Below are 27,622 nucleotides of genomic sequence, written 5' to 3'. Positions count from 1 at the left end.
AAATATTTTTTTTATATACATTTCTTAAGAAATATCTCCAAATTATAAATGAAAGATTTATATAAATGATTTATATCAATTGTTAATAATACAGTCAACCCTCCTATAACGCGGTACTCTCAGAAGGCTGTTTCCATATAACGCGGAGCTGAAATTGCGACAGCCCTCCTATAACGCGGTACTCTTACAGCGCGGTTTCCGTTCAACAGCATCCCATAAGTTCCTTCCGCGCAGCCTATGAATGACTGTAGTAACTAGTAACTATTATAAGAGATTTTAATATAAGTTTTATTTTCGACGCAAACGCACTGCCGAGATTATATAAACATGCCAGCTTATTTCATAGCCGTCTACGACATCGGTTTTCTAGCCGTCGACGACAACCATTTTCGACAGATTAGAAAATAATGAAAATATAACCCTAACTCAAGTGTGGATGGAATTTTCTATTTTAGATTGTATTAGAACCGTGTCATCGGCTTGCGCGGAAATTAAACCATCAACGCTTAATTCGTGTTGGAAACCTCTTTTACCTCAAATGGTTCAAGCAATACAAGATGATTCTACATTTTCACTCCCAGTTACAGAAATAGTAAACATTGCTTCTCGTTTAAACGATGAAGAATTTGCAGTAAACCATCAAGATGTAAGAGAACTAGTACTCGGGGAAGAAACTGTAGAAGAGGAAGAACTGATGGAATTAATTGATGCATCCACCTCAAATGCATTGGTAAACGAAAATAAGGGAAAAATCTCGATTTACAAGATGTGAAAAAAGGGCTAAATTTGGATAAAGAATTAGAACTTCATTTCAGTCAAACTGATCGTTCAACAGTGCGCAGCGCGAAGTTTAAAAAAGTTAGAAATGCCCTATAAGGTTTTAGTGGATTAGAAAAAAAAGCTACAATCGAAAACCAATGTGAAGATGAACTAAGTGATGAAGACATTTTGCCCATTAAAAGAAGACGAGTTAGGCGACTCATATCTGACAGCGAGGATGAGTATTGAAAGATTACATAATTTTACAAAAGTCTTTATTGTTTTTGCTGAAAAGTTTAGTTTACTTCTTGTTTCATTTTTTTATCAATCCTTATATGAACTCTTCAATTCAATTCAATTCAATAAAAATAATTTATAATTTATCTTGTCTTTTGTATTTATTGGTCTCCATATAACGCGGTACGAATGATGTGATTTGTACTAATTCCGAGTTTCTTATAGCGCGGTTTCCATATAACGCGGTACGCACTCACCGCGTTATTGGAGGGTTGACTGTAATAGAAAAAAATAATATTTTATTATTTTATGAGAAATATATTTAAAGTAATCGAATAACTGTCAACTCAACATATTACAAGAGCAACGTTATTTGGCTCTCATGTTCACGTTACGAAATATCCTTGAAATGCAATTTTCCCAGTGGCACAGGGCAAATTCAATTGTAATGTTTCTTTTGCGAATTCGATCGCTTCTATAAAATACTTTATAACAGAGAAAAAAAAAACCTTAAAAAATAACAAGTTCAAAACTTACTGAAATGTAAACATATTGTAATATATAAAGGGTGTCCCAAAATTAACGCAAGATTTGAATTAAATAGAAAACACAGTTTATGATTCAATAAAAAAAATCACAATCTAAAGACTGTGTTTTCTATTTAATTCAAATCTTGCGTTAATTTTGGGACACCCTTTATAAAATCAATTAAATCTTCAAAACCATAATACATTCATTCCTAGGTTAACGTTACTTCTGATAACGAAGCTTGGATATAACAAAGTTCGCAATTTCATGCAAAATATGTTCAGTTGTTATTAGAAGAAGAAAATAACAGACAAGAAATTAAGTTCTCATAATCGTTCAATAGGTTTATATAATGACGAAAAGGGTGTTAAAAATTTATTGAATGCCGAAGATGATGGTTATTCAGTAAATGATTTAAGCAATGAAAACTAATAAAATAAAAACGAAATTCAAGAAGTTTTTGCAAAAAGGATCATTTTTAGAATTTATTCAGGAAGATGTGTTTATAACTTCGCATAGACAATTTTTAAATAAAAAAGAAATAAGCACAAACAATCAAATTTTGACTTTACTATGTTCGAAAAAAGCTTAGTATTTTTACCTCTAAAATGAAGTAATTTACTGCAAAACTCTGTTTTGACTGTTCTTAAGTGATATAACAAAAATACGTTAACTTATTCTACCGTACTTTTTTACCTTTATTTATAAGACTCGTTTCCACTGCGAAGGATTTATTTACTTCTATTTGTACCACTCTCAGTCCCCCTGGTAATTTATCACTTTCTGTTTTCAATCTTTCAGTTCATCAACCACAGTGGTTTGCAAGAAAGTGCTCATTGAAACTTTTCCTATGCTAGCAAACAAACAGCAAAGAAGCATACATTTTATCATAAGTTTATAAAATTGATATAGATAACCTTTATTGTTATTTTAATATAAGTTTTAATTACTGTAACTATGTAATAGTTAATTATTGTTAGATCATTAATTTTATAATTAATTTTTTTATTTGTAATTGAATAATAGTAGACAATAGTATTAATATTAATTAGATTTATCTGTATAAAACTGTAAATTTTAGGTATTTTTATCAAGTTATGTAAAATAACCAATCTCAAAAGAAACCAAACAAAATTATTCAAATGTATTATATAAACACTATTTTTCTATTGTTGAAACTGATATTATTATATCATTTTCATTATTATAATATTAAAAAAAACTAAACAAAATTATGATTGTATTTGTAATAATATAAATGTTAATGTATTTTTAATTATTGAAATTACAGTAAATTTTTAACTTTGACATATAAAACGAATAATGTATTTGACTCGATTTGACTATAAATAGAAATAAAATCCGAAATCAATAATCCAATTTTTCTCCCCCTCAACTTCGACCCCACAATAATTGCATCTGGAATCGCACAATTCTAGATTGCGAGATTAGTTGAAGTACCCGCAATCATCGTAAATATTTCTCACGTTATTTGCAATCAGAAAGTAATGAAAACTAATTTTGTTTTTTTTTCAATTTAATTTATATCTACCGTAATCAATATGTTATTACCATTACACTTAAATTTATTTTATCGCATAGAATAATTTATTAAACTAAAAAAATACATACAATTTATTTATATAGATTAGTTGTAAAGCTATGATTGAATAGGATAAATTTATGTATTATTTTATGGATTAGTGCCAAATTCACTTAATCATGTTTACATAGAAATGATTAGTTAAGTAATGATTTATTTTCCAAGCTGTTTTCACGGTAAAAAGAGATTAATATTTATTTAATTTCTTTATCAGGACAGTAATTAAGTATTGCTTATGTAATATATAAATATAGATGATTTTACATAAAATGAATAAGATAATAATCCTCTAAATCCCTATTTCCCACTACCACAATATAATTAAATTTATATCCAACTATAAAATAGATAACATTCATTTAATTCAAATAGATTTATATAAATATGATGAAAATCTATCAAATTTATTGGAATAAAAAATAAAGATATGATAATAATGTATTGCTTATGTAACAGAGGGAAATAATTATGATTTATTTTGGAAGCTGATTTTAGGGGAGAAAAAGAAAGAGATAAATCCTTTAAATCCTCTTATTTTCTAAAAGGAATGAAAACTGTCTGCCTATCTATGGATTGCATAATGCTCGTGCTATAGGGACAGTCGACCTTTCCATCGACGTGTCTAAATTGAAAAACTTTGTTATGCCATAATATAGAGACGACAAAGTAGACGGAATGAAATTCGGTATTGATTTGAGATTAATTAGATTACGCGACAGTCTGCTCTGGCGGGGAGAATTTTAAGAAAATGTGGTGCATTATGGAATAACCTGTGCGGTTGCGAGGCAGGCGTAGTACGGAATTAACGAGAGATTTTGGTTCAAAATGCTAACATCAATAAATGTTTGTACACGACGATAAAAGGTTACTGTTATTAATAATTTTGAGTATATGCAACAGATGTTTTGTTAAGTGACTGATAAAATTGCAATATAGAGCGAGATATGGTAGAGGGGGGAGATGTAACAACAAAAGAGCAAACAACATGTGCCAATTACCTTCAGATTTATTCTTTGACGGTGTCGTACGGTGGCGGATCCTCCTCCATGATGAGCTTCAACTTGACGGTGTCGGCGGCTGTATCGTAGACGGCTGTAAGGTTTGGCACTATGATGTTCTCCACTTCGACGCTGTCCAGTTTCGGCGGAGGAGATGGCTTCTTCAGGGAGGCGGCACGATGGATGCCGCTTGTCGGCAGAAGGGACTCCTGTTGCGTTTCGTTTCCATTGCACGTCCTTTCGGACCGGTAATTACCACCGGGCTTTGCGGTGTTTGGGGCGGATCGGTTCGAATCGAAGCACGGTAAGACCTGTTTGAACTCCTTGCGAAAGTTCTCGTTTAACCAAGCGTAGAGGAACGGGTTGTAGCAAGTAGACGACATGGCGACGGAATGCACCATGAAGAAGCAGAGGAAGTAGTAAGACCAATCGTTGAGGTGGCCGTAAAAGTCGTAGACCACGTTGAAGAGGTTCAACGGTAGCCAAGACACCAAGAAGATCACGACCATTGCAATCAACATGCGATTGGTGCGGCGTTTCCTCTCCCTATCCGCTTCCTCCTTCTTCGAGCTTTTGGAGCCAGGTTTGCTTTTAGCCCTGTCGTTGAGTTTAATGGATACTCGGACGTAGCAGAATGCGATCAGGAAAAATGGTATTACAAACTGCATTAGGGAGGTGACACCTCCGAATATCTGACGGATGTAATCGCTCGGCCACTTCTCCTCGCACAAGTAGATGTAGTCGTATCCTTCGAGATTGGTTACATTCAGATTTGTCAGATTGGCCTCGTAATGCTTCATGTAAATGCCGTAGGGCAAGGTGACCAGTACGGAGAAAAGCCATATAGTGATGATGATGAAAACGCAGGTGGAGAGCTTCATCCTCGGGTGGAAAGGATAAATGATGACGAAGTATCTGTCGATGGCGATAGACGTGAGCGTGAGGGTAGAGATGTACACGCTGATACCCTGTGCATACGACACCATATGACAGATCACACTTCCAAAAACCCATTTACCTAAGAATGAGTATAGAGGCGTGAAGGGCACGGCCAGGACGCACAGCAGTATGTCGGATAGGGCCAGATTAGTGATGAACAGGTTCGTCACCGTCTGCATGGCCTTATTCCTTGCAACCACGTAGCACACTAAAACATTACCGAATATCCCGAGCACGAAGATATTCGTGTACAGCATGAAAAACAGCGACTGAACCACATTATTGTTTATTATGTCCTCATCCATCGACACATTATTGAACCTGGCATCACCTTCCATATTCCCTTCTTCCGTCTATAAACACTAAGCAACACCGATTTTAATTTACTTTTTAATATACTTCTTAATTTAACTTCTACTTTAACTTCACATTGATATTAAATATTTTATCACTTTTACTTTTTTTTAACAATTATTAATATATTTTTCTTTGTATTTCAATTAGAAAACAATATGTATTTCTTCTAGAAAGACACCTTTAAAAAAAAAGAAAATCGTCATTAAAATGTCATCAAGCTCTTGATTGAATAAGGCAAAAACTAAACTTTTGCGACGTGCGAAAAAAAGTCATTAAGTTACGCTTCTCCGAGCGGACGTAAAGGATGGATAAAATAATAGAAAGGAAAAAAAAACAATGGGTATAACAATGAAACGAAAAGAAAATTATCTTTCAGGGAAGTTTCGCAACTCTTTCCGGAAATTTGTCAAAAATAATTACCACTTATATAAAGATTGATATCTTCATTAGGATATCAGAAGCACGATATTAGTAATCTAAAACAAGTTTATTAATGAAGAATTTAAATTATTTGCAATAATTAATAATTTTAGTCTATAATCAAATAGAAATTATTCTTCGCTGAATATTACCAACTCATTTAATCTAAAATATTAATGAATCTATTATGTTCATTTTCAATAATCAATAGTTATTTTTTCTTCATTTTTTCATAATTAACGTTTTTCCGAAGAATCTCTAATAAAGCGGCTTTGAGATTGTCGACAACTCATTACATTGTCTCAAACGAAATTCGAATTACTTGAAGTGCAAATTGAAACATCTTAATTATAATTAGTTTAAGCTTAATATGAGCCTGACATTATTACAGTGTTTAATAAACTGTTTTGGAAAATATAATGTTTTATCTGGCTTTGATAGCCACGAAAATTTATTAGAATAAAAATACTGTTCAATGTTATTAAATATACAAAAGTGTTATTTTAGTAACCTTGTGTTTCCATTCAGTTATTAAATAAATCAATCTTCAATTGTTTATGTCTCGCGTATATTTGCAATTGCAATTATATCGTACTCATCGAACAAATAATTGCTCAAGTGGAAATTACTTGTTTATACTTTTAAAAAACAAATGGAAATAACAGATTATTTGAAACTGTTACAGAATAATTTAGCCAATTTAGATTGATTGGATCAAATATTTAACGAATACCATTGCTGCAAATACATAGTTCTTTTTTAAGCAAAAATATAAATAATGTTGTATATTTTCGGATATGTTTGAGTTGCGAAGTGGCTCAGCATACATAATAATATATGAATATTTGTAAATAAGCAATGGGCTAAAAATATGTAGGGAATGATGAATAAACAAAATATAGGAGTAAGCTGATTATTATTCAGCAAATTGGAGAGAAATATAAATTAGAGTTGTTATTTGAAGTGGTATTTATTTTGACGAGTGGGCCGAAAGCAATCGAATTCCATAAGTTTACGTTTCTGCCTTATTCCAGCAAGGTTGTAATTATTCACAGTTAGTAAATTGTGTTAATTGGTCTTAACACTTTTATTTTTTATTCGGGGGCTTTTTTTAGATACAGTTAAACATATTATTATTATTATTTTTGGTAAATTTCAAACCTGAGTACAAATAAAAAAAACGAGACTAAATGTACTTGAAACGAAATGGGAATTACATGAGGAGGAATTTGTATTAATTGCGTTATTGATGTATCTGGTGTGTATACTCAAGCAATTAGTACAAATTAGTAAATTGTGTAAGCGTTTATTGGATCTTACCGCTGGACGTGTTAATTTACAAATTGAATTCTTGTGTCTGTGGGATTCGCTCAGCGATTGGTTCCCTTGGTTCTAGGTGTTTGGCCGGTGATGTGAAAACACTCGAATGCAATAGCGTGTCCAGAGTGTGTTCATCTCTATTTGTGTAACGGTTGGAAGGTATGGCGCAGGGCAGTACTTGTTTAAACTCCTTGCGGAAATTCTCGTTCAGCCAGGCGTACAGGAAAGGATTGTAACAAGTGGACGAAACGGCCATACAGTAGGAAATGAGGAAGAACAAGTGGAAATGTTGCTCGACCTTGTTGAAATCATTGACTAGGTTTATCACGTTCAAAGGGAACCAGCAAATCCCGAATATGGCAACCATGGCTATCAACATTCTGTTGGTTCTGCGTTTCTTTTCCTTATCGGCTTCCTCTCTTCGAGCGCTCTTCGAGCCCGGCTTAGATTTTGCCCTTTGGTTGAGCCTTCTGGAGATCCTCAAATAGCAGTAAGCAATCACGATGAACGGTATGGCGAATTGTAAAGTCAAAGTGAACAGGCTGAAAGCTGTTGCTGAGTAACTGTGAGTCCAGTTTTCCTCGCAGAAACTCACATTGTTTTCAGTGAAGTAGTTCACGCAAATTCCATAAGGTATTGTGATGGACATGGAGAATAACCATATACCTAGCAATATCCCCAAGCAAGTCTTCAACCTCATTCTCTGCCTCAAGGGGTAAAGGATTACGAAGAACCTATCCACTGCGATCGCCGTTAGTGTTAATGTCGACACGTAGACACTTGTCCCTTGAGCATACAGAACTAAATGGCATATGACCTGCCCGAAGAGCCACTCCTCGTACAGCGTATAGATCGAGGTGAATGGGATGCCGAGGACGCACAGCAGTATATCGGATAACGCCAGATTGGTAATAAATAGGTTTGTTACAGTCTGCATGGCCTTGTTGGAGTACACTACGTAGCATACCAGGATATTCCCGAAGAGTCCCAAGAAGAAGATCATCCCGTACAAGAGGTAGAACACGGTCTTCACCTCCGTGTACTTGGTTATCTCCACGGAGTCCGTGTAATTCTCCGACGACATTATTTAATAACTAATCCACAACTAAAAGCAAAATGCAAATCACTTAACAAGCAAACGTTTTTTATACCAATTAACACCTCAACATCGAAACGAAAACGAACGAAAGTGCGAATAAAAATAGATAATCCTCTGGAAAATAAGAAAGTCGATAATTTTCATAACCGCATCAATGGCTTACACTCTCATATATTTCTCATCCATTCCAAATCGACCTGTTGCCACCGAAAAGCAATTTCCAAATAATTAAATTCCTTTCTTAAGAGATTTTTAGAAAACCCCTTCTTTTTTGATCGGCTGCACGTATTTATCAAAGACAGCTCCCGAACCCGTTTGAAAGACGGAATTACTGAGGCCGCGGTGCCTCCGGAATATATAAAAATGTATTTTCTACAAAATCCATGACGAAACGACGAAAAAGAGAATACAGAAAAGAGAGCGAGAAAAAAACCTATGCAGCAATACGTATTCAACAATAACAACCATTGGGATTCACGGCTACCGTTATGTTAATGTTTAAAAAGGAAACTTACTTCCGAAGCCTCGCATCTCATTCTTTATAGAAAAGGCACCCCGCGGGAAATTATGATTAAAAGAAAACAAGGAAAATATCGATTGAATCAATTACATCTGCTGGTTGTCCATGAAACATTCAGATATTTTATGCGCTACAATGCAAATAATATTTCTCATAAAGCATATTCCTTGGATCAAATAATTCAATTTATTTAAGAATTACATTCTTCATATATTCCTAAGTGATACCGACTTTCATATAATAAAATATTTCAAATAAAAATGTTTTACAAAGTTTCTAAAAATTATCTTAGACATTTATAATGCGTCTGAACGTCCGGTACATTTTATCGTCTTAACATTATTACTCCCTCTGTGGTATACATTTGAAAGAAAATCTTAGATTATCTAAATAACATAACATATTTGACAGTCGTTGCTTTTAAGTTAAGTAGAAATTTGAACACCAAAAATTAGTTCTTTTGAAAAAAATATATTTGTAATTTCATAATGGAAAATTTTTACCCAAATAACGTGAATTTTTAAAGAAGAGATGCCAAATTAAAGCAATTGACTAATGAACAACGTCATGGGATCTTGTAACATCTATAGGAGTATAATTTAATAGTAATTTAATCAAAAATAAGTTCTTATAATATTATGATTATTTTTTTTTTCTACATTATATCTTGTAAATAATAAAATAAATTGTAGTTCTTAAATAAACTTTTTTTTATTCAAATTATTAAGATGAAATTTCATAGTATTGGTTTTATGGGTTATGATTAATCAAAGATTGTGGATAATCTCGAGGGTAGGAATCTACCATTCAGAAGATAGATCTCAATTGGAAATTACCCAACGGTATACCAGAAATAATGGCATTCACGTAGTCTGGAAATGATTGGAAATGCTATATAGAAAATGAATAAAAAAAATGCTGGTCTACAATCAAGTCGGAAAATGAAACAGCGATGGAAACCAATCGATGTTACAGGTAATCAAGGCAGTTCCGATTTTTACAAAACATTCTCTAATATATTATTATATATATATATTTATAACAAGTGTCTATGAAACATTAGATAAACCAAATTTATAAATGATAGTAAGTAATAAATGATTTATACTTTGAAACATATTCGGATAAGAAACGTGTTAAGTCAAAACATAAAAATATTTTTTAAAAGTGTTCGTTATCCGATTTGTTTGCAGACCAAACTATTCGTTAACCGAATTTATTTGAAATATATTTAATACTATATTTATGATCATTTTGAATATAAATTAATACAAATAGTATGAGAAATTGGCTTACATTACTTAAGTCCCACAAAAGAAAATAATAAAATACGAAAAGAAAATTTGCCTTGTTTATTCCATATTACAAAAGTTTCTTCTTATAAACTTGAAAGGGTTTTACTGTATAATCTTATATATAAGATATGAAATGCTGCTCAGTCTCTGGTAAATTAAATCAATATTTTATAAGAAAACGAGTGCGGTTTTGGAGAGAGCTTTCGAATAGTAGATCGAATTGAAATAGGAAGGATATTTTGAAAGGCTTTAAACTTCTCCACAAATACGAACAATCTAAGTATAGTACAGAAGCTTCTGGTTAAAACAATATTGATGAAAATTTAATATTCCATCTATTTATTTTTCTTCGATTAGTCAATAAACTGTATCTAATTACAGATATTTTCAATTCAGAAACTATATTGTAATTCGACTCGATTAAACTCGATTCACAATATTTAACAACTGCGAAGTTGAGACTCATAACTATCAATAATTTCACTACTAAACATCAAAAATAAACGTTGCATTATCAAAGTCCACAATGCTAGATCGATAATTTTAGAAATACTATTTACCAATTTACTATTTCCATCGTTCTCAAAAAGTCTATTGTCTCAAATGAAACGGCTTGCACATCGACAATGAGAAATCTCAAATAAAAATAGAGCTTATTAATAGAAGAGATGTGAACCGATGACCTTACACAATTTCACGTTATTGAAAGATCCCTGTTAAAGTCACAGGGATTGCAAAATATTAATAGCAAGAACATCTTCTGGACTGGTGCCATTCACATAAGTTTCCTAAAATATTGCGTGTGGTTTGTTTAAAATTATCCGTTTAGATGTTATCCAGGTCGACGGAAAAATAATAGCATCCGTTTGTTTGATAATGATCTCTCAATCTCGGATTGAACGCATTATAAAGTAAGCGTAATAAACTTGAAGAAAATATAGGTACAACATTCATGAAATAAAGCCGTGCTACGCCACTAATTAAATTTGCCAAGAATTTCAAATTCCTTACAAGTGGAAATACTTTACATTTTTTTAATTGCAAAAATATTAATATCATAGGAAAATTCTATTTAGAATTATAATTGTATAAAAACTGAGATTTTTATTGTTTTCATAAATTATTTTGATAAAATTGTTCATCAAACAACAAATTAAGTATAACATTATCAGAATTGTTGACGTGATTTTTATAACTGAATATACAGTATTGAAGTTAGGAACTGTTGATGATCATTATATAATCATGTAAATTTGTATCAGGCCAATGACCCAAGTCATTGATCCAATTTTCAGTTATCTGCTATTATGTATTGTTGTTATTATGTAGATAATTTGTTACAGTGTTAAAACGTATTAACGCGATAATCCGATCGTTCTGTACCAATCCACGTAATCAAACATCGGATAGTGTAGACGCACATTCGGTATTGCTCATTACCGGAAAATACATCCACTGCAGCGTTTACGTAATAATACGATGTTCTAAAAAAAAACATTTCAGCCGCCAATCAATATTAAATTTAACTCATGCAGCTGTCAAACACGAATCACTCATCAATACCTATTGAATCCGTCTCTGAAAGATTAAAAAAGGTGATCGGAATTAAAATTGTGCGGTTGTTTGTCAAGTAAATGGAATTTATATTAATGGCGTCAGGGGGTTGTTGTGCATTTGATTACAATCAATGAGTGATGTATAAATAATAGCATCCGGATTTCGTTCTAAAATAGGAAGAAGCTTGAAGGGGTTGCGGCGTTCATTTGCACGTGCCTCGCGGACACTGCACGTGTAATACAAATATGTTGCATTGATCGGAATCAAAAAGTTATTACATGTAAAAGTGCTATTTAAAAACCGATGCACTTTTGTTCTAATTCTAGGTTACAACTAAACTCTGTTCCATACCATCCCACTCAAATACCTTCAACTTTTACTTTAATATATTATGACTCTAAATACTACGTAGCAAGATGGTTGTAATACGATGCAAATAATAGTAATCCTCTCACTTTAATATTTATTATGATTCAACCTTCATCCACTGTCAAGCAATAATTAGGAACAACAGGCGTGGGTAAACTTCCAAAAACATTTTCTACTTAAGTTTATTTTATATAATGAAACAACTCTTTGCTACCATCCACCTTCCATCTACTTTTTTTTATTCCAATAGCTTAAACGTTTGTTAATATCCTAATATTTTATTTAGTAAATATATTCATTTAGGCCGGCATTACCCCATGATGACGGAGAGATGTTGAATTCCTATATTTTTTCTTAATTATTTTTTAACCCATTTTTGTTACCTCCAGTTTTCCAATCTCTGATTTAATCATTATTCTTATGAATCTGTTTTTTAAAATGTTAACATATCAATAGGATTTGTCGAAATTTATGTAATTTGAAAACCAAGTTTTTCAAACTAAAAAACCTGATTTGAGCCTAGACTTAAAACATAAAAATTAATGAATTATTTTAATTATTTGATTAAAATCATAAAAATGTTTACACAAAATCGTCTCTGTTACGTGAATTGAAAAAAAAATGAAAACTGAAATTAGTTAGTAAGGTTATAACTTAGTTAACAAAATCCACAGACAAACACGTCCAGCTTATTTCTTTCACTAACTTCATTAAGTTTTTGGATAAATATTATCAAGATGACTGCGATGATGAAAAAGCGGCGAAGAATATCCTAGAGAAGTTCTAATAAACTAAATAAAAATGTAAGCTGTTGAAAATATTAATGAACATTGAGAATTGTAAATAATTTTATTCGATTTTCAAACATATTTGTCATCTTTGGATTTAAAAAAATCAATTCATAATATCCTCAACAACCTGAAGTTAACTTTGGTTCATTATTTAATACTCTAAAAACGATTAAATCCAGCTTTCTTGTATGTGAGAGCTCTTCTATTTCTGTAAATTTTGTATGTCAAATGCTCTGTATAAGCAATAGAACATAACTTTTAAAAAACACTTTTCTTTATTTTTTAAGTCGATTTTTGTATAAACCCTACATATCAGTATCATTAATATATATCAGTATAATTACAATATATATATAGATCACCACCAATACACTTATTTTACTATAATAATATCCTTGGAGAAGTTTTAATAAACTAAATAAAAATTTAAGCTGTTGAAAATATTAATGACATTGAGAATTGTAAATAATTTTATACGATTTTCAAACATATTTGTCATCTTTGGCTTTATTTACAACAACAAACTGTCAACGCCAATCTTTACTATTAGTTTATAGTTGATGATTGATTGTCGTTCGATTTTATAAATGCTAGATCTAAAGATTTCTTAAATCTCTCAACATTTCTTATGTATGTGCATAATAAATAAAAGTTAAAATTTCATCATTCCCAAACTAGACGGTTAAATAATACAATACCATTGTCGGATAATTTCCGTTGTATATTCACATCTCCATGTCTGGAAGAATTAGCGCAGTTGCGAGATCTTGAAATGGAGTCAGGTAGCGTACGGCGTTAATGGTACCATTCAAGGAAATTGGTCTGACAATTCAACCAACCGAAATGTAGGGAGTCTTTTACGCTCCTGTCTTAATTAATTTTCTATCAAAAAAAAATTCTATTAATTAACCACATTTTTATTATTTTTAATGTCTCAAGAAGGGTTTTCTTAAAGCTTCTCTAAATTGGAAGATTTCATAAAAATAAAAATTCTGAATAATAAATACATTAATATAATTCAACCATATAGTAATTCATAGTAAAAATGTCTTATAATAACAAAACTATTGATTTAAAAAAAAAAGCTGTAACATAATTTCAGTAATTTAAACCAGTATCTTCATTCCTTTATACTCCTTATTATTAAATATTTCCAAACTATCTCTATTAATTATTTTTTTTTATGTAGTATAGTTTTATTCACAATCTGTTCATCAATGTAGACATTGAGTAAATTTAAGATCGCGGATGACATTAAATGGATAATTTTTCCCGGTGGATAGTTACCATTATGATGATTTGATTTTCAATTTGTTGGTTGGCTGTCGTCTTGTTAACTTCAGTAGTATATTGATGCTCTGCGATTCCACTATTTCCTTTCACTGAGAATCTGCTGCTATTCTTAACACATTGTCCATCGAATTGGCTGAAGGTTCATATGTTGAACCTCATTCATTTGATGACCCAATTGCTGCAAGCACCGAGAAGGCTCACAAAGGGCCTGGCTTGACCAGGATTTGAACCGGCGGCAAAATCATGGGTAAGGCAACTTAACCATTCGGCAATTAGTCGCCCTCTATTAATTATAAAGAGAATTTTTATTTTAAAATTACCGGATTTGCCAATTAAATATTAAATAATATTAAAATATATAAAAAAAACTGTCACTTTCTTAATGTAAACTTCCTTAATGGTCAATTATTAAATACTAAATGTGTAAATGGAACTGATTTAAAATAAGGCAAAAAGCAGAAAAAAAATATAGACAACAATTCATTAGTTATCTGACTATAGTAATGAATGATTTGAAAAACAACAGCATTATCTCATTATTTATAGATATATTTAGTATAAATTGTAGTGTTTACTAATAAACATTGCTTACATCAATGCATCACTATTAATAACAAAGAGATTACAGTTGCTCATTTCACAATTTACTCATTATATTATGTTATTCATATTGAAAAATACACAGATAGAAAGAAATTTAAGCTCTTTAGCCTAATGAAAACAGTACATTTATGCATGCTGATTCTGATTCTGAACCTATTTTTGTGCGGTCCTTTTTTATGCGGTATATGAATTCCAACGGCATTGGCACCATTGTAATGTTTTCTATCCGTGTACATATGTACAGTGTGCTCAAACGATTCTGTTAGTCCATTTTGAACAAATTAATCACAAAAAGATGCGCGTTTCGGATTAACACGTGAATTTTGTATGTGCATTTTGAAAATTTCTCCATGTGTACAATGAGAAGTTAAACGTTTTTAAAATGTTTCCATTTGTAATTTAATTATTTATTTTGTTTGGATCATGTATTTCGTAAATCTTCGACGTATTTTGTAAGTGCGATTTTTTTTATGCTCTAATGAATTGTACAAAGTTATTTGTTATATGTGTTATATGAATTTATGAAATTTTTGAATATTTTTTTTTGCGGTTTCTTTTATATCCCTATCTACCGCACAAAAACAGGTTTTACTGTACGTAATTATATGTAATAATGCACATAATACAGGTAAATTGGTTTCGTTTGTACAGATAGTGAATGAATTGTTCCATCAGCATTTTGTCATTTACAAAATTACCACAATTACCGACTCATTCCATTCAACGAAAACATTTGCACAGATATTGATAGATTTGATTAAATTCAAAAAATTTGCCGTTGGGACAAGCAACTCGTGTTACAAAGTAGCAACATGTGCGTTAAATGTTTCGTAATATTACACAAAGAATGTAATATTACATTTCATTACGATTCATATAAATATAAAATTCGTTGTAAATTTTTATGTTCGGCAATATCGAATCTACACTTTTATTTTCTTTTTACAAATTGGCTGCAAGAACAACTGGCACATGTCTGTTATTGCGTAACGGTTTCATTACTTTCTTAAATCGCGGTGCAAATGTTGAACTTAATTTGAAAGAATATCTTATCCAATTATATTTGTATAAAATTATCCTAACAAAGCTGTGCGCATAATTGACATATACAAAATGGAAATTTTTGAAATTAATTGGCTATTAAAATTTGATTCCATAACGAAGTTAAAAAAATCCAACAAGAAAAAATATACTCATTTTTTTTAAATTTTTTGTTAAGGTAAAAATGTTATGCAAGTTCAATTATGTTTAATGCAAAATTTATATTAAATTATCAACCATAAAAAAAAAATCATGAAATTATAAGAAGGAAAATAAATTAATTAATATCAACAATTTTTTTTGATAAAAACCACTTACGTTTTATATTTATGTAACTATGACATCAGTATGAATTCGAATGAATACAACAATTTATGATATTATGCAATTATCGTTTGCATCCAATGGGCTCGTGTAAAGAACCAATATTGAAATTACATTAATGATGTAAACATATCTTTTTTTTCTAGTTATAGAAGGATGGATGATGAAAAAATATTACAGGAAAATGGTCTTTGCAGATAGTGGATGCTCGCTTTGATGCATTAAAGCTAATGCGTTGCATCGTTTGCAAAATTGATCACAGGGAACGCAAATATCGAAGTGAGATGAAGACGAAGAAGAAAAAATAAAGCGGGAGCGAAAAAAATATATAATAATGACGGAGACTTCTTATGTAACGTTATTACGTTTGATTAAAGGCTATCCAATTCCAATTCCTTTTATCACTCGCACAGAAATTGTTTGTATTTGTTACATAGGGAGACGAGGGAGAAAACGGCGTGTTTATTTGATGAGAAATGCTATTAATTTCGATGGAAAGGGAAACTCTTCTCAAACTGGACAATACACTTAATGAAATCGACATCATATTATTTTTTTTCATAAACGCGGTTTATGTTTCTGTGTGACTCACTTCCTAATATCTATATTTACGATGTAAACGAATCAATTTCATGTTCTATTATAGTAATTGATCTTCAAAAAAAGTTTCCTAATTTTAAGTCAATAAATTTTCTTAAAAATTTCTAACATCTTCTTTAAATGTTATTTAAATAATGAACTTAAGAAGAAAAAAAATTGTAATTATTAAAAATTATATTTAACGTTATAAAAAAAAATAATTTAAACATTTCTAATTATTGTGCATTTCATGTTCTAACAAAGTAATGAAAAAATATAATTCATAACTTCAGGTAATTCAATTTCATTCATTTCTTATAATTTTTCTCATTTAAATTTATGAAATATTTATTGTTGCAACAAAGATTATTATTCTTATTGATATGAATATAAACATCTAATATTGTTTTTAATTAAAGCAAAAAAAAATCAATTTCTATTCAAAATAATTATTATATCTTCAAAATATAAACTCAATGCAATAATATAATAACAAAAATTAAATTAAACTGCTGCAAAGAGCTATTGATCATAGGTCTTGTTGCCCTATTTTTCTTACTAAATATAAAAATAAGTTAATAAGCATCTTACAATGTTAAATGTTACTTGAAATTAATTTAGTAAATTTGTTGAGTCGACTAATTGATTCTTAATTAAAGTCCCTCTTTTCTTTTTGCTCGTTTTAATACGACGTTCGTTCAATATTTGTAAAACCCTCGTTATATATATATATATATATATATATTCGAACATATTTTTAATCACAATATTTCTATAAAGGGGTACTCGTTCAAGGGTCGTAAAGTGGATTTTTAGCATCCCTCAATTAGTGTTTGTTTATACAAGTATATAAACTTTATAGCAAATCAATATTGTTTTCTAATTAATTTACAAAACGTAAATTAGGTATAAGATCCAATATTTTTTACAAAAATAATAATGAAAAATTAATAAAAAAAAAATTGCATTTAATTTAATTCTAAAAATAAAATTTTACTTAGCTCAGTAATAATAATACACAAACAAAAATGTTACTAGCATAAATTTAAATATACGTATTTTATATGCTCAAAAATTGTTCAAAGGGGATAGATGTATATGTTTACTTAAGATAATGTTGAATTTATCTCTATTTATTGTTATCAAAATGTGCAGGGGAATTAATTTATTTTTACATGCTTTGAATCAAGGAGCAATTTACAAACGAGGACATAATCCCACATTCCCCAATCCCTTAAGCCCCTGCTCATATGTCTCTATTTTTCCGTTATCAATTGGTGCCAGGGAAATGATTTAATGGTGTAATAATAATTAGAGCGAAAAAAAAATTAAGTTGTTCAATGGGTTTCCGATAAGAATGATAAAATGATTGATCCTGATTTACTGTTTGTTCGTATATACACGCACAAACTAAAACATATACATATTACATACATGAAGCCGAGTCGATATAAATAATGGATGAGATGTAAAAATTGCGCAAACACGAAAGCTTCGAAAGCGCTTTCCGCTGTAATTTATATTTTGTTTAGCTCGTATCTTCCCATCTGTTCCTGCTAAATAAAAAAAAAATAGTAAAAGAAGGAGAGAATGCAAAACACAGACTCCAGAAGAAAATCGAATTATATGCGGTGAAACATGAAAGAAACCCCTACAGGAAAAAATAAAAGACTAAAATGTGTGATCTATCTGTATGTGGTATGGTTGACGCGAAAATAGCCGGATATGAAAATCCCGGGGAAAATAAAAGGTAAAAGCAGTTTGATGTTATTAAGGACATTTCACTATGCGTTTTATGAAGTACTAAAGGCCCGTATCTCCTACATAACGCGAAACCATTTCGGGCGAGAAGGAGAGAGTTTAGTTCGTGTAACATGGGGAGGAGAGGGTGGAAAAACTGTTCAATATTATATTTGATAAAACATCGCAGTAAAAACGCTGTCGACGCTCGAAAAATAATAAAGAATAATAATGAATGTATTTAATTATTTTAAATTAATATTTTGCGTTTCATCCAGTGGCATGTACAACGAATATAATTGAAACAAAAAATTGACATGCATAAAAACGGTTTTAAAAAGCATTTGCATATACATAATATAGTTTAATTATTATTCAAAAGTTTTCTATTTTATTGGAAATAAACATTTTTTTTATAATAAACATATTATTCGATTTTATCAACTGTATAATTCTCCTTGCGCCTGTGTTAATTATGAACAAAGTTGAATTGATCTAATTATAAAAATAAGGCAAAAAACATATTTTTCTATAATTTCATATATTTATGTTTGTAATTATTTATTTAATACCAAATTTTATTGGCCCTAATTAAGCTCAAAATATTATAATTAATTAAAATTTCAAGATATCTTTCCTTTATATACAATACTTGACTTACGATAGAATTCCGCAAATTCACAGGTAAGTCGAATAGTCGTATATCAAACAATTTTTCCCACAATAACTAATGTCATTTTTCTTACAATTTATTTTGTTCGTTAAGTGAAATGCTCGTTAAACGAGGTTCCACTGTATACATATTAATAAACGAGATGTATTAAATATTAAAAATGTAAAAATGATGATATAAAAATTTGCGAACATAAAACATTATATATTACTCTCTTCGAATGCGCTGAGTTATAAAATATGAGACTATTCCACCCTCCTTGACTAGACACACTAAACTTTGATTTTTCTGGCGCTGACACCTCTTTTTTTTGATTAATAGTCGACGGGTTTTTAGCAAAAGAAAAATAGGCCTCAAAAACGTTTTACAAACACAAATAAATCACAAGATATTCAAGATCTGTTTAATGGAATGTGTTTCGTGTTTTTAATTTCATGTTTTTAATACACACTTAATTATTTAAATTTAACATTCTAATTATTAAATCATTCATGAATATGATTTATTTAATTACAAGTTGATGAAATAAAAAGTGTTTCAATTTAAGTTCATAGTATTTGTAAAATATTCAGAATGAGTAATTACTATTTCGCCTTCCATTAATAAATTTAAAAATAACCATTTATATGTTCAACATCGATTTTATGCCATTCACAAGATCCATTCTATTTGTTATCCATTTATAATTACAATAATACAATTGATATTTCAGCGTGAAATATTACGCAACACGCATTCATAAACTTTGTCAATTGTTCAGGATACATCAATACCAAAGTTAATTATGTGAATATTTATCATATTATTATGAATGAATTGAAATTCATTAATTAAAAAAATAAATTTAATATTTGATATATATTTCTAGACCCAACAAATGTCTAGACAACTGAATCAGTCAACTTAGTCAACTGCCAACCAAATCAAAGGATAATTCCTCTTTCCTGGACATTTTCTAGAAAAGTATAATAATGACCTGAAAAGGTGGTACATTGCGTGATTAATAAATTAAAACATCAAAATCTAAACATTTCTATTATAAATAAAACTTATTTTATTGATTATTTAAAATATGCAATTATGAAAAAAAAACAACGGACCCAGTATAAAGCCTTGAGGAAAACCCACTGATTTTCAAGAGCACATATCATATATAAACAATAATATGCAATCATCTAAGTTATAATACTTACATTTAATAAAACTTCACACTTATCACTTTTAAAATAATAGTATAGGAATATAACATTTTAAACAATAGAATTGTATTTATTTTCGTTCATGTTACCATAAATAACTTCTTTTTTTCTATAGATGATGTAATAATGAATGTGATAATGTGATGCAAGATCTGTGTTGTTTCATAACAGACATTTCTAAATTTGAACCCGTAGCATTTAACAAAATAGTTTATAACTATTTGTCTAGGAGTTTTATAAATCATTTCTTACGACATAACTTCAGAAGTATCGCGTTTTAAATATCATTCTAACAAATAGTCAAGCTATATAAATCTAATAATATAAGTAGTTTGTATACATGCTCATAGCCCGACAACAGCGCGCAGGACAAAAGCGCGCAGTAAAACAACCACGCCATAAATAACATCTTGTCTAATATAGTTACTAGGCATAATGAATATAACTTTAACAAATAGTTAAATACTTGTAAAAATTCGCAAATTTAAAAATAAATTCCTTCTTTTTTTTAATGTGATCATTAAAATATTTGATTAGTACTTTGAAGAATGCACCGCGATTTACGTTACGAATCCCGGGTCTATTTACTACTACATTAATTGTCCGGAATTTAGGGCAGTTCCAACGGAAGAATTAATCTACGGTTGAATTACACGCAACTAAATACCTTTCCGTGCGAGTTTCCGCAAAACCGACTAATTACTTGCGAAACAAACCGCCGTGTGCAAAGAAAACATACAGAATTTAAATCTACATACGTTTTTTTTGTTATAATAGGATTTGCATACGTGGCAACGCTTCCTCTATTTTTTATTAATTAATGAATGCACAGGCTAAAAGAAAAAAATATATAACGAATACAGAGAAAAATGCTTAATATTTCTCTCATTTTGCTTTGTGTCCATATGATTCAGGAAATGTAGTTTCTACATGATGAATCATGAGAGTAAAATGAATAAAAAAGCAACCAACATAAAAAAAATTATTAAAATCTTCAAAGGATTTTTTAATTACAATAATAATTTACTGTAAATCCTGTGAAAAATTATATAATATTATGTATATTAATTTAAAAAATAATATGAAAAATCGATGTTAATTGAAGTAAAATATATTCATTCCATTCAAAAAAAATATCTTTATCTCATTATTTCCTTTTCAAACAAGAATCTCTGCAGATTTGTCTAAATTAAAAAGAGGATATAGTGAGTGACTTCTCAAGTGACAAAACGTGTAATAAAATAAGAGATTCATTCTAAATGCAAAATCTCTCTGGTGGAAATCGGACGTGAATCATTAATTCGTTGAAAGGGCCTGTCTCTAAAAACACCTCAGAACCGAAGACAATCGGATTCTCATTAAAAAGGGCAAACGAGGGAAGATCTCGTCGAGAATCCGCTAAAGAAAGACTCCGTTCCATAGGGAAAATAATCAGAAAATTAAAGAAGCAATTGTGAATTATTATTATTCAAAGCTTCGAGCGATGCAAAGCAAACAAAAAACACTGTTTGCATAAGTTTAATGATTTTATCTTGGATAAACTAATTTTGCTGAAATTGTGATGAAAAAGATTTATAGTCAGCGTTTCCAATAAACTGTTGCTGTTATTTATAATATAAAAATTTAATCAATTTAACTTTATTTTTACTCAATATCGCGATACCTATGTGGAATTCCCTCAAATGTTACGAATTACGTGTTGACATTGCCTTGTCTTATCAGAAGACTTAACAATGCACCTAGCCACGTTAAATGACTCCAATTTTATAGAATTATCTTGAAATAGGTCATTTTCTAATAACGATACGCGCTCTAATTGTCTAAATAAATATTTTCTATAGCCCTTATAATGTCGGATAAAGACATAAACAATCATCTCTGGATACTAAAATTCAAGTTGTAAATCTTGTAAACCGGGATAAGGACGAAGGAATATGGATATAAACATGTTTTAGTGTATAATTCATGTAAATCTTATGCATTTTATTTTTTACCTATCTATTATATTAACTTTTCCATTTCTTATTTAGTTAAATACGTATATACACGCCTATGTAAAATAACTTTAGGTGTATTTCAATGAATATATACATAGAAAACTTAAGTTTTAAGTTACATACCCACAATTTAAATGTCTTCGTATTGAGAAGCAAAACATGTGTAAACATTTGAAACTCGCTTTGGGTCGATTCACTTCCTGTAAGTTTCCGATTTTATATAAGAAGTTGTTTAAAACTTGTTTGCTTATCGTAATTTTCTCTGTTTTTAACTAACAACATAATAGTTATAATTAGCAGGAATCACGTTGTTTGTGCTACCGTTTATTTCCATAATATATTACATAAAGATGTGGTAACTTTTAACACGTTGGCCATGATATTGCATTAGAAATTAAGTAGGACTACGATTAATGTCATATTCACGAGTCATTTACGTTAACTGTTATTTATGAATAAGCAATTTTGTATCAAACCAGACATATTTACTGCATATGAAACAGATATTGATTTTCACCAACATTATTTTGAAGCAAAATAAGATCAACACGTTTTCAGCATAAAAAATTCAATATGCAAGAAAATATTTTATAGATAAAATTAATATGTTCTTTAATTTAATATATACCAATAAAATAATCAATCATTTACTTATTACTGTTTAAAATATTTATATAGATATTTACAATTACTAATAATGAATTAATTAATTGGTTATTTTGTATAATTAAAAGTGATTCATAATTATCCTTCTAGTAATACTTTAATTACCACATCCATTAATAACCACTCTTTAGCATAGAAATGCAAGAAAACTAATGCCGTTTCATTCACGAATTTGTATATAACACATACTCTTACTTGCATTATTTTTACAATAAAGTAGCATTTCGCAGTTAAGACTTATTTATTTGCATTCTTTAATAGGTTCTTAATAGCAAATACTCAAAGCATGTGTGTAATAAATTTAAAAACATCGATAATATCTTCATTTTGATGAAATTCTGAACGTTTGATATATATTAATTGAAGGATTTTTATGTTGATAAAAAAACCTAAATACTGGTATAAAATAGTTATCCAAAATTAATAGTATTATAAAATAGTTGTAAATTACTTGAGTGTATTCTGTATTCAGTAGAAGTTAATAGCAAACTGTAAATTCTAAGGGTCTTAATTCATTCTTGTCTAGAGATGCACTTCGCATAGTTGGATCCTAGCACAATTCATCAGCGTTTAATAAAGTTGAGCGAATTTCTAATGCCTCAAATAACTCTTCCGGTTTTAAATCAACTATTATTTTGAAGAATTGAATACTTTACATAATTCGTATTTTGTAAAAATTTGCAAATCATTCATTTTGATGAAAACAGTGTATTACATTATACATATGATTCAGATTTTTAAACCAAAAACTTTAGATGCGTTCCAAATATTTTCAGGTAGGTAACTATGGCTCTCCATGATATATAACACGAATGGATGAGTTCAATGAGAGCCGCATTCCAGTTTTTCATATACTATAGAGCCACTTTAATATATTTTCATTTATTAAAGAACCACACCATGGCACATAGTATATACTTGGTTCTCGTTTTATGCGGTAGATACGTTCCACAGGAAAACGCATAAAAATAAATCGCACAAAAAAGGACTAGACACACGTATAAAAATAAAGGATACGTTCCATAATTTTTTAAAACCGCATAAAACTAAATCAATAAGTTACAATTTACCGAAAATCGCATAAAAAGGGTTTATTAAATTTCAGAAAAATAATTAGTCTTACTATATTCTTCACAATTTTATAAAAACGTCAACAATCATAGACAAGTTTATTAAATTTCAGAAAAATATAATCTTAACATATTCCTTCTAAATTTAAATGGAAAAATTTTACAATATTTTTTTTTAAGAAAGTTAATCTTTCTTCACATTTTATTCTTTAGAATTATCGTAGCTATATGAGTGTGTTCGGCATAATTTGCGAACTGGTTCGAAATCACTTTCATCACTAGAAGAGATAGTCAGCATATCAGATCTATGTCCTGAAAATAATGATTCTTCACAAGTAAAATTAATCTCAACTTCGCATGTTGATTTTTTCCCTTTGACAATATAATCAGTGATTAAACTTTGCGATGGCTTTGATATTTTTTTGTACAATTCCTGATATCCAGAAATGCAAATAGTTTGCCAATTTGTGTCAAAACGTGTCAAAATGGCCTAAAATAGTTATTTAAAAAAATGCTTCTTGAAATAAACACCGCATAACTTCAAAAACGCATAAAAAGAGGACCGAGTATATTTAATAATAATAAAAATGACGTTTGTTTTGCCAATAGTATTTAAAGAGATTTTGCAATTATTGTATTTTCATGATGAAAATATTAAATATTTGTTTTGTAATATACCAATTGTGAAAAATATATACATATAAATGTATATTTTTTTATACATATAAATACAAATGTCGACGTGACATGACATACAATACAAATTACCAATGTAATTGAATCGATATGACTATAGTCGAGGATTAATTTGAAAATTCTGCGAAACTGTGAATTTCACTGAATATTCATCAAATTATTGAATCAAAAAACAAGTGATTCCTGGAATAACATATTACGAATCGAAAGGCAAGTTGAAGATAGAATTCTTCAACTTGCCGTATTATATAATATTGAAAGAATTCGATTAAAATTAAAATTTTATTTTAAATTTTCTATTATTTGCAAGAATTATATATAACGTACTTACATATGTTTTTTCGTTTCTCAATTTACTAAAATCTCTCACTATGCAAAACAATACAAGTATTTGTCAAGTACTGCGAAATGTGCCATCATCCTCAATCAGTAAACAGTTCAAATGTTTGTTTCGGTCTGCTACTCGACAAGTAACCGTACACTTCTATATTGCTATCAAATGAGAATAAGGCACGCTTTTGAAATACATTTGCTATGTCCGTACAAACACTTGTAGAACCACAAGTACCAATTACCACTATAACCAGTTATATTTATTATTATTATTAACAATTAATAAGGAACATAGATATGCTCAACAAAAAAAATATAGGTAATAGATACTTGTAAACATGGTTTTCAAATAAGTTTTATATAATTTGAATCATCGCAACAAAAATCAACCAAACCTGTTACGTTTTCCAGAATTGCATGAACATTTTAACGTCGACATAGAAGACTAAAGTCTTGTGTTTAAAATTATTTTCGAGCATATTTAGTATTATATAAGTAATAAATGTTAATAATTTTATTATTTCAACCATTATTTATATATTAATTCTATTATAATTCAATAATATTGTTTTTACATTTGATTATAACTCAAAATTAATTTGTACATAAAAGTTTAGAAACTTTGGTTATTTTATTTCTGTAAAAAATATTTTCAATATTATTTATTCTTATTTTTTTATGATTTATATACAACAAAATGTACTTAATAATATTTTGGTGACTTTATACAATAGTTTTTTTTTTAATAATTTATTATTAGTTTTTATAATAACATTTTTAAAATTATTTAATAAATCAATAAGCAATATCTTACATTAACTTCGTTTCTCGCCACAATATGTACATTTTTTACTCATTTCCTGACTCTAAAGCATACTATCTCGAGTAAATAAACATCCATTAACAAACAGCAAATATTAACTAAATGAGTGTTTTCTTATTTCAAGTAATAGTAAATATTTGCAACTTTCAATAAAATTTCAATAATTAATTAGTAAATTCAGTAGTTCATTGCAGATGTTTCATTGCGTAACAATTGAAAATTAAATCATGTGAGTTTGTATTTATAAATGTTACTTATTACATACACAAACTACATGTTTTTTTCTAGAAATTAAATAGCCAATTAATTAATTTCATTAATAAATAAAAACAAAAACATTTATAACCGTGTTTTTTCTGTCAATTAATTTTAACTGGTTTATAATAATATTTATGATATGACCAATTATTAAACGTTAATTAAGTATCAAAATGTAAAAAAAGCAGTAAGTTAAAAACAACGTAATACACTTATTGCATAATACATAAAACGCGCAGATGAAATCATTGTACGTTGATTGAATCATTTGAAATTCGCATTGCTAAAGCAAAAAAACAAACAAATAGAGTGTTATATCCACAAATATAGCGATGGAACAATTGGCCGTTCCAAAAGGCAACGCAGATTTCGCAGCATGCGGAACGCCGTTGTGCGTATTTTACGTAATAGACTCGACGTGAAATTAAATTCGGGTTTTAAATTGCTGGCGAAATTTAATTTCGCGCCGAAAGCATGCCAAATACAAATATATTGCATTTGCGAACCGAAAGACTCGCATCGATGAGAACACGTACACAATTATTACCGTTATTATCATTATTGTTGTTCCTGCTGCTGTTGTTAATATTGTTGTTGATTTATTGCGGACAATTTCATGCGGAAATCGGGCGAGAGAGAACGGGATTTACGAACATTAATTAATCACGCACTAGAATCGAACGGATTTCAACGCAAACTATAAATGAGTTAATGATTTGCAGATTACGGAAAGAACGAACCGAAACAACAGCAGTGACAACAACAAAATGCAAATTGCATATGTAAATTCTACAGGAATGCACGTGGCAATCAGCTCGAATGCAGCGAAATAATCGAACTCATTTGATTGCTCAATATGGGACGACTAGTTATATAATTGAATGTAAGCCATTGATAAATGATCGTATTTGAATATATTTAATCAATTTCTTCTTTAAGTGTAAAATGTAACAAATGTAATATAGAAAAAATAAAAATAAAACAGAACAAAAAAAATATAAGTAAAAGTGCCTTTTTACCAGTTTCTAAGAGAACTGAAGAAAACCAGATGCCGGCGTCTCAACAGAAATTAAAAAAACAACAAACAACTTTGCTATGACTTTCGATGGGCCGGAACTTAATCGACGTGCATTTTACTCGTGCAACAACAAACAACAATAGAAATATTATGGGTCTACTCGTATTAACAAAAAAGCGCACAGGATCTCCTCGTGAAACGCGCGTGCAAATAAAAGTAAAGGGAAGGAGGTTTGAAATTTAACAATTTTCAGTTTGCTTTAATAAATTTGTTTTGGTGTTAGCAATTGGGTTTTGTTTAGCTGTAGTGTCTTTCGTGAGGAAATCGTACTTTTCTTTGGGTTTGTTTTTATGAGTGTGAAAAGAGAAATTGTAAATTTGTTTGCGACTTCGTTTCCGTGTTTGAAAATTTAGGCAGGTTCTAGAGGTGCACTGGACCGGAGCGAGCGAATGCTGCGGATCAACTGAGAACGTCGCGACGCCGAAAGCGAGTGCAGGCGGACGCGAGCGGAGGCGTC

General features: G+C 29.8%; 2 protein-coding genes across 4 annotated transcripts in view; both read right to left on the bottom strand.

The window, feature by feature from the left end:
- LOC108565057 (prolactin-releasing peptide receptor-like) overlaps positions 1 to 5,489 on the bottom strand; it is a 59,074-nt gene extending 53,585 nt beyond the window's left edge. For both annotated transcript variants that reach the window (XM_017924315.1, XM_017924316.1), the window contains exon 1: positions 4,126 to 5,489. In XM_017924315.1, coding sequence (XP_017779804.1) covers positions 4,134 to 5,402 — 1,269 coding nt within the window. In that variant the 5' untranslated portion in view covers positions 5,403 to 5,489 and the 3' untranslated portion in view covers positions 4,126 to 4,133. The remainder of the gene's footprint in view (positions 1 to 4,125) is intronic.
- Positions 5,490 to 5,515: 26 nt separating this feature from the next.
- On the bottom strand, positions 5,516 to 27,622 carry LOC108565059 (prolactin-releasing peptide receptor-like). Of its 2 annotated transcripts, none has more exons than XM_017924317.1 (3): positions 27,107 to 27,622; positions 7,162 to 8,266; positions 5,516 to 5,599 (listed from the first exon to the last, which is right to left on the bottom strand). In XM_017924317.1, the coding sequence occupies exon 2, from the start codon at positions 8,243 to 8,245 to the stop codon at positions 7,178 to 7,180; it is 1,068 nt and encodes a 355-aa protein (XP_017779806.1). In that variant the 5' UTR covers positions 8,246 to 8,266; positions 27,107 to 27,622; the 3' UTR covers positions 5,516 to 5,599; positions 7,162 to 7,177. The 2 variants fall into 2 exon arrangements, with proteins under 2 accessions (XP_017779806.1, XP_017779807.1); XM_017924318.1 differs by lacking the exon at positions 27,107 to 27,622 and adding an exon at positions 8,323 to 8,379.

Source organism: Nicrophorus vespilloides, unplaced genomic scaffold (genome assembly GCF_001412225.1).
Source record: "Nicrophorus vespilloides isolate i.1.1-1 unplaced genomic scaffold, Nicve_v1.0, whole genome shotgun sequence".
In the NCBI taxonomy this organism is placed as follows: Eukaryota; Metazoa; Arthropoda; class Insecta; order Coleoptera; family Silphidae; genus Nicrophorus; species Nicrophorus vespilloides.
The sequence above is the reverse complement of the archived record's forward strand: the minus strand, read 5'-3'. Positions and strand labels throughout refer to the sequence as shown.